The following is a 19,647-nucleotide window of genomic DNA, read 5'->3' as shown; positions in this document are numbered from 1 at the left end:
TAATTGGGAGCTTTTACATATATAGTTGATAGAAAGGGGGGGGGATCGAACCGGGGAGGGGATAAGATACCAGTCAAGAGACTCGAACTCGAGACCTCTTGGTGAGCATGGGCATGAAGCGCACCACGACTCACCAACTGAGCTAAGCAGTTGTTGGTACTACTTCCCTAATTTTTTTTAACTCCACAAAACGACAACCATCCGATACAGTGCACAATGTCTATGTGCTAATTGCACCTGAAAGTATAGGAATGCTATCTCTATGATCACCCATATTGGCAGGATTGGATCAGTTTCAGTCATGGGTAAAAAGGTATAAAAAAAAAAAAAAAAATTTAAAGAAAAAAACAGGGGTAAATATATCGTATTTAACCGGACTGGATAGGTATCAATTAAGAGTAAAAAGGTTAAAAATACTTTTTTACCAAAAAAACAGGAGCAAATGCATCATATTTGTCCTGATTCTGGACGATACCAATCCAATCTGAGACATTGATCCGCTGATATCAAGATTATGAACCATGCTCACCGTATGATGGGACCACATTCATACGGACCTCTAGTATACCTCATGTCACCATGTCAATGACCGAAGAAGGATTAAATTTTCTACTGTGATGCTATAATTGGACTCTAGGTTTCATCAATAACTCCCACCGTCTATTGTTCATGATCTGAAAAACTAAAATACTTTCTTCAATCTAATCAAGGTCAAATACGATGGAAGAGAGATTCTCTCTTCACCATGGGTGGAGAGAAACTGAGTCCAACCATGAGTTTTGGATTCAACCGGAATTTTTGTAGCAAGGATTATGAGCTTTGGGGCCCACTCCACGGTCCGGACTCTGGAGCACCAAACTCAGAGAAACCAATGAGGTTACGTTTTAAAATCTTCATCTTGAACTAAATAGGATAACCTTATCTTCCAAAACGACGTGGAGAAGCAGCCACGTGGAAGAAGATGGAGATGACTTGGCCGTTAAGATCCCAACCCATTATCTTCATCCCTTTCCTCTCAAAACGCTCACAGATCTTTAGAAAACATCAGTGGAATTCACGGCTTCCTCGTTTGAGCAACAGAGAAGAAGAGAGGAAGGGAAACCGAAATGGCATCAACTTCCGCTGTTTCAATGGCATTGCCATTAACTTCCGCGAGCCACAAGAGGCAATCACCAAGCTCTGACGCCTTCTTCAAGCCTTTGCCAGTGAGGAAGCCATCAAAGGCGATAACCGGGACATCATCAAGAGCCTATCCAAAGCTTCAAGTTCAAGCATCGCTGAAGGAGAAGGCTGTCACGGGATTGACAGCCGCTGCCTTGACAGCTTCTATGGTGATTCCGGAGGTGGCTGAAGCAGCTGGTTCTGATTTATCTCCTTCCCTTAAGAACTTCTTGCTTAGCATTGTGGCCGGAGGAGTGGTGCTTGGTGCCATCTTTGCGGCTGTCATTGGAGTTGCAAACTTCGACCCTGTCAAGAGAACTTGATAGCTCGGGAAGAGGGACAAACTATGATTTCCAAAGATGTTCTGTTTATTTCTTTTGTCTTTTATGTTTTTCAGTAATTCTCTGTATGTTCATGTTCTGTTCACGTCAGTAATCTGTAACTATTGAACTCTATTTTTATTTAAAATGAATGGGTTTTGAACCTTTGGTGCTCACTGAGTTGATTTTTGGATCCTCATGATACAGTTTGTGTCTGACACCTACATGTGTCAAAAGACAAGTTTATTTCAGAAAGGATTAGGAGAGCCAAAATTCCAATGCAATGGCTTCTCCTCCGAAATAATCAAAGTGGGTGAATGGTCTTGTTCTGTTGTTACAGCTAATGGCACCTACATCATGGACACTCAGTTGATCCAATATTTGCCAGCTCTTTAAAGTGAAGCCAAGTTTGTAATCTCATGGTTGCTTCAATCCAACAGGCAATTGAAAATAATGTCAAACTAATAAGTTTGACCTTTCTTATACTGTAATCTTTGAAATCAAATCAAGTAGATATGTACTCTCCGAAGAGTAGTTCAATTTCTCTGCCTTAACCACTGTGATCTTCACTTGTTGCTCCTCCCCATACATTTCTTCTTTGATCTTAAGCCTGAAAAGATACTGTTTAAAGAGGCTATTGCGGATAATTTCTCCGAATTTTTCATCATCTTGCTCTTCATATTTCAACAAATATAACTCCTTTGCTGAACAACCCAAGATCTCTTCCCCTGATTCCTGAAAAGCTGTCACCCAAGTTAATCCTGTATGATCTTGCACTTGAGCTTGAAGAAGGTATCTGTACTCACACTCTTCAAACTCTTGGTTGCACCTCTCACATTGCCATCTCGTGTTTCCCGACCTTATCACTTTCTTGTTACACTGTCTGTCTCCAATCATCAAAGGGCAAGCAGTGTAGCAGAAAGTATCTGTCTTGAGGAATGTTATAGTTGCCTTCACCGTGATCCAATCTGGTTTATCTGATCTTCCAAGACCTTCACCTTTTATCTGACTTACTGCTTTACGGATCATATTTCTTGAAGCACCTGTCATAATGTCTCTAGAGATGGACTGAGAAGCAGCATTCTTTCCTCCTCTATCAAACCACTCTTGCAACCTACGAGTCTCAGGGAAGTCTGGATTTATAAAGAGCTGAGTTGCAGAGATCGTCCCAACTGATTTCCCACTGAAATCATTCACCTTAACAGCCTTAACAGCTAAGACAGGAAAAAGACCAGAATCGAGCAATTCTTGCAGCTCCCGACCTTCTTTGTTGCAGAACTCACCCCAGAGGGTTAGTTCAACGCTACAGCCAGATGCATCCTTTAGGTTCATATTCCTTCTCTGAGTTTCCAAACCATTCTTCCTCAGAATAGGGACTACAGGATTAATGGATACTACTATCCCAATCACATCTATTATGGAATTGTTTTCCAAATTCTCAATTTCATTAATAGCTTTGAAAGAGAACTGTTGTTTTGGTATGGAGTCATCTTCATCTACACAGAGTTCCACAGTCGAGGTTGCCTCCAAGAATATTTCCCATTCATTCTTAAGATGATTGAAATTCTTCTGAGCAGGTTTTAAGCTTCCCTTCGATATCAAGTAGACTTTACCAACCTCAACAGAACTGAAGAAGCGGTCGGCAACAGCATTGAAACAAGTCACTCTTATTTCTCCTCCATCAGAGTCAAGGAGGTCAAAGGAAAACACCTTCCCATCTCCCCTAGCATTGTTGTAACGGCGAACATCTCCTTTTGCAGTAACTCTAGCCTTAATTGCCCACCGCCCCTGATAAGGATTCAAAGCAGCAATTGGGATTGTTCGTGCTGGAGCCACATTCTTCATAATTGGCCCATGATTTCTATAGTTTGGAGGAGGTTTGTAAGGAGGCTGAACAGTCGGACCAAAGTTCTGCATATTACTGCTGGAACTTGGAGTAGAACTATTATTGGATTTGGATTCACGGTGCTCAGATTCCTTCTCGTGCACAGTTTTCGAAAATGTAGAGATAGATTCTGACAACAGTTTTGGTTTCCCAATAATCTCACAATCCGGGATTATAGTTTCCATATTCAGTACGACAATAATCCTGTATTACAAAAATTCCCCATTTTAATTCATTTCACGGGCATGAAACCAGATGATAAATGAGTTCAAATGTATGATGCATAGAACTACAAGGAATTCGATCAAATTTCACGACTTGCAATCACCAACTGCGAGAATTGCGAAGGAAAAATGCAATCTAGCAATACAGATTGAATACTTACTTCCGGTTTTGGATAGTGCTGCAGATATACTCAATCAATTGCACAACGGACCCCTTCTTCACACTCCCGTTCTTCACCCGATCGTTCAGCTGAGTTGCCAGCATAGCATGTTGAGTGGAAACAGAGTCGGAGAGGAGAAATCGATAACGATCCTTTGAATTGCCTATAAGATTGATGTCCAAGACCTGGACAAGGGGCTTTGAGTTCACATCGCCAGCATTGACAGCCGCGATTGCGTTAGGCGTGAGATGTACAGGCATTATTAGCAAACGTAAAACTCCTGGCGTTCAGAGATCTGCTGTAGCAAACGAATTCAAAAGTGGATTTAAGGAGACTTCAAAACCCTAGCAGAGGGTAAAATCTAAAATTAGGAGCTAAAATTTCAAGAATTGAAAACCACAGATGGTCTTGACAGGAACGAACTAGAGAATTGTAAACTCCAGATGATGGAGATTGGTTGAGAAGATCAGAAGAATGAAACACGAAATCTGATAGATTTTGAGGGTACCAAGTTAGAAATGAAATTGAAAGAAGTAATGAATGCAAGGAGAATCAACGGAGAAGAAGATCGCATACAATACTGTCAGAATAAATTCTCGACAGAAGAAGTTGCAGGAGAAGCGAATACTTGAAACCGCGACCAAGAGCTTATTAGGGTTTGAACTCTGAGCTCCTGAGATCTTTTATTGGCGCGTAATGAAGAGGAAGGCCGCTTCATTCAGGCAAAGCCAATCTGCCTTCTGGTCGTCACCTGTTTCGCTTGAACTTTGACGGTTTGACCGAACACACCGCACAGGGGAAAACGAAATTACATATTTTACCCATTAATTTCTGTATATGCCTTTGGTATCAAGCCGTCGGTTTTTTTTTTTTTTTTTTTTTTGGGGGGGTAAAATCAAGCCGTCGGTTTGATGTTGAGTTCACCCTTATCACCTTATGGTATGGGCAGCTTTAAAGTATTAATGGTTTTTTTCTACCCAAAAAAAAAGTACTAACGGTTGCAACAATAAATAAGTATTATTGTCAAAATATTTGTAAAAAAAAACAAAGTTTCGCTAGTTGACTTGTGGGCAAAAAATTAATTGATGAATGCATAAATATGCATCTGGGGTGGATGGAAGCTATTCATTTCATCTGTGTGCTTAAGGGTGGACGAGAATGGTTTTAATATGAGAACTTGATCTGGACTCATGAACGAGGTATTCCTTCTCCATGACCATTAAAAGGGACTGAAGGGAAGGATATCATCGACCTTCCATCGAATGGGAAGAATAATTATGATTGTCAAGATCGTGGGTGTTTCTTTCCCGTGAGTATTGAGAGGTTTACATATGGCCTATTCTTCAAATTATTCAGTACTTAAAATTGTCACCCACAGTAAAGTAAAATTCTCTTCTTTGATGATTGCATGAGTCTCTTGGATTGAAGTGCTAAAGATATTTTAAACTTTTGCATAAAGGGAGCGCCCAAACACAGGAGCATGCGAAAATACCACCCTACCCCACCCCAAAACAAAAATCGCATCTATATTGATGCCCGTACTTGCATTCTCATAGGCCTCATGTTGGTGCAGGTGCTACACGACCAGACAGCGATCTCTTAGTTGATCATTTTAACTTTAAGTCCTTAAACAACATTCTGAATAGAACCATGGGTATTTTGAAAAGCTCCAAGTTTTGTTGTACAATTGACTGGTTTCTAGGTATTTGCTTAGGACCGTTTTCTGATTTTGAATCCCATACATATGCTACTCTATAGAGGTGATTCTTCCTCCTGCCCTAAACTTTAAAGGGCATTAACGACGGCAAGACTTCCCATGCCCATGGATGAACCTTGCGTCTTCTTTTCTATAGGGAAAATTATTCTCTCCAATTCCTAAAAGTGTGCAGTGCGACAGTCCTAGGTGGAGATGTCGACACCTAGTAAATCGAACATCCAACGGTTCGAGCTCATTGACATCCACTGATGACTTTTAAAACCTATTAGTCGTTTCTGAGCAATTTAAGCTGGTCAAGTTCTTACCGGAAAAACAAAGCTAGTCAAGTGCTTGAATCAGGGAGCTCTCCGACCAGTAAAACTCCCCGAAAATACTGTAGATGTCAACTAACCATGACTCCTTTATTTCTTTCTATAGGTTTGATGGCCCAACAATATGGAAAGTTCAGAGTTCAGACACAGGGCACGCATGAACAACCCAAGTACCCAAAAACTTGCTCCAATTTCCTCTCTTAAGAAGAGAGGCCAAGTTAAGTTGATTTTGTGCTTGTGTGTGCGACTTGACACTTGTGAATGAGCACGTTAGGATCTTCATGTTGAAAGCTTAAAATTGAATTGCCACCGATCATGTGTTCAATACTCAGGATGGATGCACATAACACTAAAAATTTCATTTATCTTTGCCTGCTTGAATATTAAGTGAAGTCCTAGCTATGAATATGTCATACCATGCAAAAGCAGGATTTGATATTTCTGTTAAATATCAACAATTATTCATGGCTACGACTAGAGATCCTGCTACTCCTGTAGATACAAAATTTCTATGGCATCACTACTGCCCTACAGGTTGCAACTTTAAATCCAGTGCACTTCTCAGATTGCAATTGCTTCGGATGTTGAGTCAGTTTCTAAAGTGCCAGCACCTGGCTGCAAAAAATTTATAAGCAATGTTGCAAAATACCTCAAACTTAAATAGAGACTGTTTAGCTCGAGTTAGCCGAGACACATCTTTCTTGATCCCGCAAAAGTGTTCCCCACACAATTATAGTCTAGTACTCTGAATGTATCCTGTGCTGCAAATATCACTTCATGCTTGTGGATATTGGTGATAATACTCAGAAGAGAATTTTGCAATGTGGAGAAAGATTCCGCATGCACTCCCCTATGGTAATAGAACACATCAAATCAGGGTCCAGGTCCAATTACTCCCATTATGTGCCTTCCGCTGCTGTAACAGCCACTCTGCCACTGCTGCACCGCACGATGCACACAGCCACGCTCCAGTTACAGCAGTAGATAAAAATTCAATGTATGGCCACTAAATTGGACCAGGTACTTAATTTAACACGTTCCATCAACTCGGGCTTTGTACCCTAACACCACTTCGTTCTCGCCCACTCCAATCTCTCTCTGTCATGCTTGAGAATGTCATTGACGCCGTCGACCACAGGAAAATTTTCGCCCCCAGTACTGCACATCGACGCAGCAGCACCCATGTGTGCACAGTGAACCCCACCAAGCACAAATGGGTGCCCCTGCACCGCACGATGAGCACAGCAGCACCCCGAGTACTGGGGGCGATAAAGATCCTCGACCACATCGACATCTCTGCTTTCACTAGTGGCAACCACATATATATGACAACCATTGTACACTGGGAAAAAAACTGAGTTAACAGCAGATAAATAGCAGACTATAATGGTTGTCCTCTTTATTCCAACATCAAACTGTCAGCTTCTATCTTAAAAAAATAAACAAAAAATCATCAGATCAGCCAAAATCCTCTATATACTCTAATAACGATATTACACCAACAGCTACAATGGATCTTAAGCCACAGCAATTTCCATCTCAGGTGCAGCAACAAGCATTGCTGGCCTCCCATATTCCTCCTCTTCCTTTGGGGGGTGGATAGTGACCAGATCAGGCAATGGCGTTGTGGGACCCTGCTTGCCCTTGGGATCCCAGTCCAGCATTATCTTCACCTTGATACCCAAAACACCCTATAGCAACGAATATTACGAGAACAGAAAATCAGTTAAGAAACTCTTAAGGATACAAAGAAAGAGATTAAGAGAGCAATTCCAGAACAATGACGGGTGCTTTCAATTTTAAGAGAAGAAGACAGTCCTACAGATTAAGGACTGTCCTGTCCTCCAGACATTTCTGAAAGAAGCAAATCATACAATTCTATTGCTTCCTAATTCTTTATTAAGAATATGGGGAATACTAATGAAAATTTTCTAAAGATCAATTACAACAGTACTAGTAACAATGAAAGGGAGTGGGGAGGCATGCTAGAAAAAGATTCTTAATACAATAAGCAAACAAACATATGTAAAGGACAGCAAAGCTAGGAAACCAACCTGTCTGAGAAGAACATGCCTCACGGCTGAATCAATATATTCATTGACAGGCTGACCAGAGGATATCATGTATCCATCCTTAAACTTCATGGACTTGGCACGCTGAGCTCTAAGCTTTCCACTAACAATCACCTGTGAATATTCACAAATAAGCCCAACCCAAATGGCTAAACATTATATCATACAAAAAAGGTATGGGGGAGGGGTTTTCCAAAACAAACCTCACAGCCCTTCGCTCCACTTTCCATTATAAATCGTAGGACACCATAGCAGGCCCTGTGACAGAAAGAGACTATTAACATAGCTAACATCCAACAGAACCTACTCCTATCTGAGCACAAGATAAATCTAATAGAAGCAGACAGTAGTAAGAATTAAGAAAAGAAAGAAGAGAAGACCATAAAAAAAAATATGGAGAGGGGGGGAAGGGTCAAGAGAGCGCTTGGGAGAGGAGACGACTATCCAAGAAAATATGGGCAGTCACCAAATATCAACACGCACCTAAACAAAAAGGTGGTCCTAATGCAATGCTGCTGAACATTCATAAACTACATAAATCACACTTTATATTCACATAACTACCTGTTAGGGTAAAAGAGTGCAGAAAAGCAAAATACCATAAATAAAGCAATCAGATTTGAACAAAATAATGATAAATAAGGTCCCAACATGAAATATACTATAATGCAACCAGTTTTGGTCCCAAATTATTTTCATTCAGATGATTCAGTACTCCAGTCCAAACTAAGTTGTAACCAATTCTAGAATATCTAACAAAGCCTAAATAACTAGGACGTAAATAAAGGCAAGGGATACATGCAGAAGAGTTCATTACTTTTATGAACTTGGATCTACAGCAATAAGTTCCATTGTGGACTAGTGTTTGCTCGAAGAAATGTAATTTTTGAGAGAAGTCAGACATGTTGCTATCCCTGAGCTTATATGAAAATGTATCAAGCACCATTAATCAAGAAAACAACTAAGGGAAGCATGTTCAATATAGTCATCTTCCGACACAAATTTGGTACACAAATAAACCCATTTGCTTTAAAGATGAGTGACAAATAAATAACAGTACTCCAGTCCAAACTAAGTCTGGCCGCTTTGGTCCCAAATTATTTTCATTCAGATGATTCAGTACTCCAGTCCAAACTAAGTCGTAACCAATTCTAGAATATCTAACAAAGCCTAAATAACTAGGACGTAAACAAAGGCAAGGGATACATGCAGAAGAGTTCATTGCTTTTATGAACTTGGATCTACAGCAATAAGTTCCATTGTGAGCTAGTGTTTGCTCGAAGAAATGTAATTTTTGAGAGAAGTCAGACATGTTGCTATCCCTGAGCTTATATGAAAATGTAATAAGCACCATTAATCAAGAAAACAGCTAAGAGAAGCATGTTCAATATAGTCATCTTCCGACGCAAATTTGGTACACAAATAAACCCATTTGCTTTAAAGATGACTGACAAATACATAACAGGATTTGAAAAAAACTTAATAATTCTTTAGCATGTACCCTCCCTAAAGTAACAGCATGAAAACCAAGGTCATTTCATGAGGATAATTGTTTGGAGAAGTACGTTGGTTTAGTCATCTTCCGACACAAAATTGGTAAAATAAACAACCAATTTGCTTTATCGATGACAAGAAACAAATAAAATTAATAGGAAAAAAAAAAAAAGAAAACAAAAAGCACATTCAAGGTGGAAAACTCATGAAAAATTTTTATTCCTTTCAGATGGCAGAGGGCAAATAGATTTGACAACAAACTGGATATCCGTCCAAATTTTTACCAATAATGCTCCAGGAAGTTGGACTACAACTACCAAGTGATGGGACTCAGAGAAGCATGCAGTCACATATTACAACACAATTTAAGCCCCTTTTGTTTCCTAGTAAAATACCAAAATTGCTTTTTCACTGCCTGTTTCAACCACAGTAAAATTAGATCCATCCAACAATGAGAGACTGTCTTGCTGCCTAAGGGAAACTAACTCCAGCCTAGGTCTATGTAGTTAAGAGAATATCCCTTCCATGATTATATAAAGAGAACAATATGATTTGTTCCTTTGCTTTCATACCATGTAAGGACTACTCAATATAGTCACCATCAGACACGAGGTTGGCATGAGAAACCTACTCGCTGTAAAGATGACAATAATAGCTAGAAGAAACTACCCTATCCATGAAAAAGAAAAACAGTATGAATTAGATACAACCAACCAAACCAACGAGCAAATTAGGGAAAATGCCAACATCGATAACTGGACACGGAAACCATCACAGTGTGCATCAGCTTATCAGGGGAAGTACCGTAAATCTACTGCAGCTCTAGAGACTGAGAAAGAGTACCAATATACCTTCTAACGGCGAGACCACCCAGAAGCTTGTAGCGGAGAGACTCGGCCTGAGCAATGGCACAAAGACCTCTGTTATTAACTTTTTCAGCATAAAGTTCCACACTGTTCTCCGGGAACTTAAATCGTTTCTGAACAACCGACGTGAGTTCCCTGATTCTTCTGCCCTTCTCACCTAAAAACATCAGTTGAAACACTAATTACCAAATCAAGAGATCAAAAATCAGAGACAATGGATCTAAGAAAAGGAGTATCATTGGAAAACCTAGGCAATCAGGCATTTACCGAGAACGTTCTGGGTACGAGTGGCCCTGATGATGATTTCCGTGCGCATAGGAGTAACCCTAACCTCAACCCCTGAGTAGCCATCCTCGGCGAGCTCTCTGGTAAGAACCTCGTTGAGCTCCGCGAAGAAAACTCCATCAGCAACGAACTACAACCAAAAATGAAAATCAGTATATAAAAGAGAAACTTAAACATAAGGTGACCAAGCAGAAACAGAATAGAGATTCGAACAAAAAATGACCTTTCGCTTTTTACTCATCTGAGTCGCCATGTTTGCGGAATCGTGCACAAATGAAGCAACAACGGATTCAAGAGTGCTTCTCAACTGGGTTGGCTGGGTTTCTCTGCAACCCTAAATCTTACGATTTCCTGGGAGGCTGGATACTGCTATATTACCTTTAAGAAGGGTTGGATCTTGGATGTCGAAAACCTGATCGTACGATCAAGAATTTGTGCTCTTGCTTTCGACGGTCGAGATTAAGCATATTAGTTTGGTTTCTCATAAACCCTAACTCGAATTTTCACATGAGTAATGATAAATTAAAAATTACCTGATTATATAATACGTCTCCTAGACTTACGTAAATGTACAATTCACTTAAATATGAACAACGTCACAATATCCCATTACCCTGTATTATTATTACTACATTATTCATGCCAGCGTGCATGTATCGGACCCTTTTTAGGGTGAACGCTGCCTGGTTGTATGGCCCCCGCACCAATGTGAGGGCCAATGATGGAATGTGCAAAGGTATCAATCAAATATTTTCATTTTATCGTAGACCGGGTCGATATATATATATTTTTTGGTACTAACATGAGAAACTTTATAAAGATCAACATGAATTACACATGGATGGAGTTGAACATAACTCTTGGATCCATTGATCAGAATTTGGCTAGACTGTTGTGCATATTACCAACAGCGCCTTCCTCGCTAAGAAGTCAACTATACTATTTACCTCCTTGGAATATATGAAAACAAACAAGAAGTAAAATAGAATAACAAATATTGGAGTATTTCAACAAGTTTTCACATGTTCTAAAGGAGGAAAATAGTGTGGCTGACTCCCTGACAAGGAAAGCACTGTTGGTGACATGCACAACAGTTTTGACCAAATTCCGATCCGAGCTTTTTTTATGTTAATCCAATCATACAAATACCAATGTTTGACGGAAATGACTTATAGGATGTGGGCATTGTTGGTGGACGGGAGGGGCAACGTCTCCTCCTTGTTCAGATGTGGATTTTCCTGTGGTAAACATCTCCTCCTTGTTCTTGTGGGAACATGTAGTAGGGTCGTGAATCGTGACAGTGTCGCTGAAAAACTAGATATGCGTCGAATGCAGAGGAGTGAGTTGGTGTGGCCTTTTAGCACGCTCAGCATGTTGCGATGCGTCAGGGGAAAATTATCCTCTCAGGTTCCCTACCCGGTACAATGTGTTCGGGTAAAGGATAAGGTGATCATTTTTGCCCCTATGAGAGGAACCGTACGAACAGTACCGGACAGGAGAACCTGAGAGGAGAAATCCCGTGCCTCAGGCTGCTCGGCACCAGGGGTTACCACAACATCGACTTGGCGGTCAGAGTCGGACTTCATTCTATCTTGTTCTTTTAATTCTCTCATCATAAAGTACCAAGCATAGGAGAGCAGCTTCCATCTCGTTTTACTCAACTGAGACCCTGGAACCTTGGGAAATGTTCGATGAAATGCGACATTTTAATCATATATGTATCCAAACAATGTTCTAATTCTAAGTTAGGAGTGCATTCTGCATTTCTAGAATTGGAATGCATACCAAACATAGCCTTAATTAGCTGTCTACCTGCCCATGTCCATACCCTCTCGAGCATCTACATCTATGCAACAATTCACTTCATTTAAATCTGATGAAATCTCAATCGCTTAAGAAAGCCAGAAAACAGAACATGGTGTGGAAGAGGGTTCATTGAGGAAATCCATCGGAGTCCTGGAATAACCAAGACTAACTCTGAAAAACCTCTAGTCCGCAAGTAAATGCTGAACATGCCTCACAGCAAGAAGCCCATTCATGAAAACATCACAACAAGAAAAGCTTTTGAAACTGCAAACCAGGGGAACACCATCGTATAGGACCACAGCGCATCCAACGTGGATCCCAGCTGCACTTGACAGAAGTTGAGTTTGGTGCTAGCATCCATTCGATCTCTACCAGTCACTCTGAACCACCACCCTTTAGTAGCCTATAAGGGGGATGGATTGACAGGAAAATTGAGTCTAAAATGTTTTCTCCAATCTTGCACTAGTAGAAGAAAATTTCATAACCAATATGCTTTAGTTCCCCATCTCCATTAAGTTAAAAACCTGCTTTCCTTTTGTAAGTGTTACCTCCACAACCTCTTCCATCTTAATTCGCAGTCCTTAGACTGCTCCGGTTTCCATGTGATCCTACTGGTCTACAGTATGAATTCTTGATGAAGTATAGTTACCCTTGTCGCACCATAACTTGCATCATATGATTCCAGTTCTACATGCACCTTACATGTTCAGTTTTGTTCAGCTCTTATGTTGTTCCTTCCATTAACGAGTTCCGAAAAACTTCCTTTTTTTCTGCCTCATCAAAACTCCCATAGAGAAACCTGTGGCTTATGTTCTATGCCCATTGAAAGCCTTTGAAATAAGTTGTATCCTTTGGAGAATTTTAAGAGCAACAATTGGATTCTCAGCACACTTTCATCTATATAGCTTATTCGGAGAAGAGACTCCAAGTTTCCAAAAGTATGCTTACGCAAACTGCTTTTACTGCTCAACCCTCCAATATTTCAGCAGTTGCCCGGTGGGAGAGCTATTTACAATCATCCTGCAGTCAAGCTGATCTACGACCACCATTCCTCTTCAAAGGATTGCCAAGCACAAGCAACGAGATTGAACAAAGGTAAATAAAATCACAGCGAATTCTTGACAAATCATATGTTCATCAATCATTTCCTCGACGGTGTCTGCCACGAGCATAGTCTTGCTAATATAGGAGCTTCAATGTTATTATGCTGAAGCGACACCCATATGAGGTCCAACCATGCATCGAGTGGGGGAGATGGCAACTATAATACCATTTCCTCATCTATGGGAAAAAAAAAAAAGAGGAAAAAGAGAAATAATAAAAATAAAAGACCACCATCATTAGCAACATCACAGTTGTCACCTTATGCAGCACAAGGCAAATCTGCATCTCATACTTAAACTATTGTAAGATTGGGGACAAGTCAAGGTTTTGAAAATCAGATCAGGATTGCCCAACAAGACTTGGAATTGACCGACCCTGATTGCAACTAACCCAGATTCTTATTAAACTGAGTCCAACTAAGTAATACCAAATTCGACAGATTTCAATCAATTTCAAACAATTTTGGTACAATACCAGCCAATTCCAGGCTAATTCTAATCGGATCTAATGGAAACTGATCTGGTACCCGATTCCAAGTTTCTAAACCTTGGGACAGGTTCCCATAAATTAATGAAAGCTCACTCTGCCTGATTCAAATCAGAATTAATGAAAACAGATCTGGTACCTGATTATGAGCTTTTAACCTTGGTACAGGTTCCCCATCACTAACACACACAGTGTTGGGAAAAACAGACTATTTCACACTTGTGTGCAAATTTATGGAGAAATACAACACCACAGTACACACAAAGCTAATAACGCAGATTAATCGAATCAGACCAACTACAAAAAGAACACATCAATAGAATGCTACACATAGATTATCTACATTATTAACTTTTAAGTGTGTATGTGTGTCTGTGTGTGTGTGAGTGTTTTCCTACACTGGCTTCCAGCTTCCTGATAATGTAAAATGTCATAAAAAATTATGATATGTAAAGAATACAATACGAACACAGCATGACAAGAAATAAATAAATAAGTTAGATTTTCTTCATGAACTCTGATGGTAGTTTAAAAGTAAAATGTTTCCTTTTGAATATATAAAAAGAAGGGAGAGATTTGGGCATGCCGCCAGCTTTCAGTAAGCTAATGGCTTACACTAATCACAGGGTTGTACACAGGAGAGCAAGAGGGTCTTTTCCAAAAGGGAGAGAGGATGACACATGCTCGGCACACTGGCAATGTGCCCAACCTTTTCCCTATAGAAAACCTAAATATATAGGGAATTCTTTTCTTTCTTTTTTTTTTTTTTGGTCCAAAGAAATCCATGTTGCTTTCCTTTCAACTCTGCAACACTTACCATGGGGGTGGAGGGTTGGGGGTGCCCAACAACCACAGCACTTGACGCTGGTGCAAGGGATATTATGCAAACCAAAAGTGTGACAAAAGTCTACTATGGATAGCTGAGTCTATGTACAACAGATAAGGGTGAAATTTTGAAAAATTTTACCTTTTTAAAATTTTCTCAAAAATGGTTTTTCACCTTTTTGATATCATGCATTCTCTCAAAGAGAAACCTCTTTTTTCACATTATTTTCAATTCACTTGAACGATTTTCTTTCTGGTCCAAGCAGACATTTTGTGCCTGTGAGTGCTGTGTTTGGTTGGGGCTCATTTACTTGAGGGTAGAAAAGAGTCGAGGTCATATCTATAAAGCATTCGGGTAAGAAAAAGTAGCAGATTACTTACCTTTACTGGCTTTAGCAATCTCAGCAAATTGAACCTGAACCAAAGCTAAAATTCAACCAAATCCAGTACCATGTTCCGAGGTAAAGCACAGTCATCCTATCCTTACACAGAAAAAGGTTAGAATGGGAGAAATCAACAAATTGTCAATCATGATATTACCAAATGCCGACCACTGTACAATATCTGTATCAACAAAACCACCAGACGAGTTACAATAGATCAAAATAACCTTTGAGTCTTTAAAACAGTTGAAGACATCTTAACAAATCCATGTATTCTATGTAAACAAGATGAAGCAGCACTAACCGAAATCAACTCAGTACACTTTCCTGACATTAAAAAAGTAATGGGAAATGGTAACAATCCCACAAGGAATGCCCAAGTGGAACACTCTTACGGTCTTATGTACATGTTTAACTCATAAGCATGTTTGCTGTAGCTGTTTCTGCATCTTCAGCAGTCTGGTACCCCCTGCTGTTATAACTCATAGTAAATCAACATGGTAGAACTCCAGTTTTCAATGCTTTAATGGATTCTCTTGCGTTTAGGGTGATAATGATCATCTTCTCTATAGTCCTCATCCAAGCCATCAACCATTTCCCATCTGTCTTGACTCAACGGATCTTCTGATGACTTAAGCTTGCGACAGGAATGCTTGGAACTATGACTGCATTTTTTTCTCTTTTTGCCGTCTTTTCCTGTCCCCAGGTGAACTTGGTTCTGAACCAGATTCTGAGTGACTATGATTTTTATGTCTGTATCTTTTGGCATCACTCACAACCCTATGTCTGTCTATTCGTTTATGGCTTCTATGGTGATTCCTGTGGCTAGCATCGCTGCTATGCTGCTTAAAACTTTTTTTATGGTGTCTCTGACTCTTTTTCCTATACCAGAATTAGAGCTATCAGATCTGTCCTGTATTTCTGAGCTTGATCTATCTGAGTGGGGTAGCTTATGATCTCTTCCAGAAGAATGGTGACCCTTATGGTGTCTCTGGTCAAGTAAAGTGGAAGTCTTCATCTAGACATTTATCACAATGGCGTTTCTTTAGTGATCTTCGAGTTAAAGGATCATCTATCAAGAAGTTCCCATAATAATCTCTGTCTAATTGTTGTTTGCAGTCAAATGATCTTTCTGGTTGATTGTACAGGAAGCATTCATCTAAATCCTCATCATCATGGGAGCGTCCTCTGTTGAAAATAGATTAAAAAAATATGTAAATTTTGCAAATTCCACTTAACTGTGACTATAATCAGTAACTTTACAATAGCAAAGTAGGGGGGAAAGTGGTGTATCAGGCAGGCAGCATCATGTCATTTATAGTTGAAATTAATTCTAGTGATGTTAACTGTGTATTGCAAGGATATGACTGAAGTATTGGTCTGTACTAAAAACTAAAAAGGGTGTTCAGACATGTATAAAGTTCCTTCAGATGTGTTCAAGTAGCACAGATTTTAGCACTTTCACAAGACAAAAAATTACAATGAACACATCAACCATCATATCAAACTTTCAAGCTACTAAACAATGCGGACTACAAAAGTAAAATATATTGAAATGATAGATCACAGGCTTAAATGCCATAGATTGCACGTCCGACACAATTTTGAACATGGCAGGCATAAATCATCTGAAGAGCATTGATGGCATTGAGGTTCAAATAACACTGATACCCAGGGCAAGGGATGTTCAAATCTGTGAGCTATTTACAGAATGGCTCAAAGCCATGTTTCAGGCCTAAGACAAAATAGCACACTTCTTCAAGACATAAGCATTCTAAGTTCTCATTGGCCAGTTTTATTTTAAAGATAGATCACATTGTGCCCATGACTTCAAAAGCTTTAGATACCACTGGAAAATATAAACCCTACAAATTAATGTTGCAAGTAACAAAAGCCATGCGTTAAAAAGTGAAGAAAATCCAAACAAAGCTCCATTCACATTATATGAAGTTTAAGGGAGAAGGGGAATTCTAGAAATTTTTCTTTTTGTAACATATTTACAATGAGATGAAAGATAAAACATCAAAGGCATAAATATATTTGTAGGCACAACTAGTATTTGAAAATAGACATTATTCAAAACTTCTGCATTTATAACTTATCCTCCCCCCCCCACAAAAAATAAAATAAATAAAGCATATACACCTTCGTTGCTGCTTAAGATTTTGTCTCTTTTCACAACCCTGAAGCTCCATAAGTTTTGCATGGCTCAAAAGGCACTCTGCCCCTGACATAACTGGAGGCAACAACTTTTCAATCCTCATAAGTCCACTGTCAAGTACTTCTAAATGAATTTACTAAAAAAATAATACATTCAGTTCCTATATATGACAACACAACAAGTTATTAGGAGAATATTCATAAGCATGTTATAGCAAGAAGGAAAAACATAATTGATGCCATAGAATAAAAAATGAAACAAACTTACCACAGGACTGCTGACCCAGGATACATGGATGGCATATAGGAAGAAATTGCCAAAGGTGTTACTGGGACCATGGTTGGATCAAAGGGCATCAACACTGCATTGTCATATATATTAGCAGAGGACCTAATATGGAACAGAAAAGATCCCTGCCAGTAAGATGGTCAATAAGTTGACATGCCTCCTGGGAAAACAGAATCTCCTGAAATCAGAATTCAAATAAAGCGTAGCTCATTCAGAAATTTTGTGAACCAGAAGTAACTTTATAAAATGGATGCACAGTACAGAGATAGTTTTACTGAGAATAAGCAGGATGTGTAGTAGAAGCAGAGGCTTCAGACAGATAAGAGTCTGGGAAGCCAAAGAGTGGAATCTGGCCAATCAGTCCTACACACAATGGATAGGGCCTTCCTAGCCAACAGAGTTCAAAGCCTGTAGAATACAAGTAAATGAGATACTTTGAAAAAAAAACAGAACATAACAGTTTCACATCCCGCAGAACTGCAACTGTATCTAGTGGTGGTAGCTTGCTTGATCCTCTTAAAAATTCAATCACCTCTTTGTTGTCTGCTTCAATCTGGAGGTTATCATACCCAGCCGCCAATACATAGGATAGAGTACTCCTTATAGCTAACGCCTCTCCTTGGATTGGAGAGCAAAAATGTTGTTGTAAGGAGCCCGCTATCACCCATTCTCCTTGCTGGTTCCTAAAGATGAAACCAGGCCCGCCTTTGGTGGATCCACACGGCAAAGCAGCATTACAATTTCCTTTGTAAAAACCAGAAGGTGGTGGCCTCCATTTGGATGGTTGGGGTTGTCTACTGCTACACATGTCCCGCTTCGGATAGTGTTATATTCACATCCGCATCCGATTAGCTATCGGACGGATTCGAATAGTGCTAAATGGATACGGACACGAATATTGATCGGATATTTTATCCATTTACATGTAAATATAGCTTTTCGAATAGCTATAGCCTATCTGTATCCGCATCCATTTAGCTTTCGGACGGATTCGGATAGTGCTAAATGGATACGGACACGGATACGGAAAACGGATTTCGGCTATTCATTTACACCCCTAGTCCTTTCTCCACGAGTGCGAAATTGTGTCAATCAATGCCACTGAGGGGACACGAGCCTTCGCCTAGGAAGCCAGGTCTCGTGATCAAACCTTCGTCGCTACATAATTTCTTGGGACCACCTCCTTGAGGCTCACTGGGGCCAAGAAGCTCCCGATTCGTGCATAGCGTGGGGTCATGTATGAGCCCAAGGGGGATTTAGTCGGCCTAAAATCGAAAATTCCTTCTGTCTCAACAAATAAAATAAAATCTGCCACTAGTGTTACCTCACAATCAAATCCACCTTTCCCATATCGGCCTAAGGAAAAATACAAATTTCCTAGATTGGGAGAACAAACGTCTCTTTTTCAAGTTTCAACCCTCCAATTATTCATGGGAAGGTGCTATATTGGGTGCCAGACTGCCAGGCTTCACAAGATCCTTTCCTTTGGGGTGCCACGTCCATGCCAAAGGACAAAGAAAACGTTATCCTCATCAAAAAGTTACCCAAAATTAATAATAGGGAGAACGTTCTCTCAGTCGCAGCAGACTCTGCTCCCAGGCACATGGACAACCTGTGCAGGGGATAGGGTGGTCATTGCGTCCACCCCCATGTGTCTGGGCGCAGGCTACTCTGTGGTACAGAAACTTAATAATAATAATAAAAATCAAAATGGACCCCACCTTCCCTATTTACCAATAAATTTAAGTGTATTTCAAGTTTTACATTATTAAGGTCAAATAATGGTGTCAAACAGTGACCCGAATCGGTGAAAAAGGACTGAACCGGTCAAAAAAGCTCAACCAAATCGAATCGATATCTTATAAGTTTATTTTCGGATTGAGCATTGTGAAATTGGTTTTTCACATTACCAAAAATTGGACCATATCAAAACCAACTGAAATCACACTGAAAATGAAAAATCAAATCAAAACTAAACCCAAACCAATAAGAAACTGATACCAGCTAAAAAATTAAGTATAAGAAATATGTTTTATTTTTTTCATAAGAATGTATACACATGATAAACCGAACCCAAATCAGATTGAACCAGATATCA

The 19,647-nt window shown here is 39.7% G+C and overlaps 3 protein-coding genes across 4 annotated transcripts; 1 reads left to right on the top strand and 2 right to left on the bottom strand.

Moving 5' to 3' along the window:
- The first annotated feature begins 1,024 nt into the window (after window positions 1–1,024).
- On the top strand, window positions 1,025–1,622 carry LOC122655636. Its single transcript, XM_043849887.1, has one exon. The coding sequence runs from the start codon at window positions 1,107–1,109 to the stop codon at window positions 1,482–1,484; it is 378 nt and encodes a 125-aa protein (XP_043705822.1). The 5' UTR covers window positions 1,025–1,106; the 3' UTR covers window positions 1,485–1,622.
- On the bottom strand, window positions 1,392–4,446 carry LOC122655635 (replication protein A 70 kDa DNA-binding subunit A). Of its 2 annotated transcripts, XR_006331991.1 has the most exons (3): window positions 3,752–4,446; window positions 1,899–3,570; window positions 1,392–1,852 (listed from the first exon to the last, which is right to left on the bottom strand). XR_006331991.1 is itself a non-coding variant. In XM_043849886.1 (2 exons), the coding sequence occupies exons 1-2, from the start codon at window positions 4,009–4,011 to the stop codon at window positions 1,962–1,964; spliced, it is 1,869 nt and encodes a 622-aa protein (XP_043705821.1). In that variant the 5' UTR covers window positions 4,012–4,446; the 3' UTR covers window positions 1,392–1,961. The 2 variants fall into 2 exon arrangements, 1 of the variants encoding a protein (XP_043705821.1); XM_043849886.1 differs by having other exon boundaries at window positions 1,392–3,570.
- Window positions 4,447–7,251: 2,805 nt separating this feature from the next.
- On the bottom strand, window positions 7,252–10,859 carry LOC122656635 (40S ribosomal protein S3-3-like). The gene is made up of 6 exons (XM_043851242.1): window positions 10,720–10,859; window positions 10,479–10,626; window positions 10,197–10,368; window positions 8,055–8,109; window positions 7,834–7,965; window positions 7,252–7,470 (listed from the first exon to the last, which is right to left on the bottom strand). Exons 1-6 carry the CDS (start codon window positions 10,747–10,749, stop codon window positions 7,297–7,299), a joined length of 711 nt encoding a protein of 236 aa, XP_043707177.1. The 5' UTR covers window positions 10,750–10,859; the 3' UTR covers window positions 7,252–7,296.
- Between the last annotated feature and the right edge of the window lie 8,788 nt (window positions 10,860–19,647).

Source organism: Telopea speciosissima, chromosome 3 (assembly GCF_018873765.1).
Source record: "Telopea speciosissima isolate NSW1024214 ecotype Mountain lineage chromosome 3, Tspe_v1, whole genome shotgun sequence".
In the NCBI taxonomy this organism is placed as follows: domain Eukaryota; kingdom Viridiplantae; phylum Streptophyta; class Magnoliopsida; order Proteales; family Proteaceae; genus Telopea; species Telopea speciosissima.
This window is presented reverse-complemented; position numbering and strand designations above follow the sequence as displayed.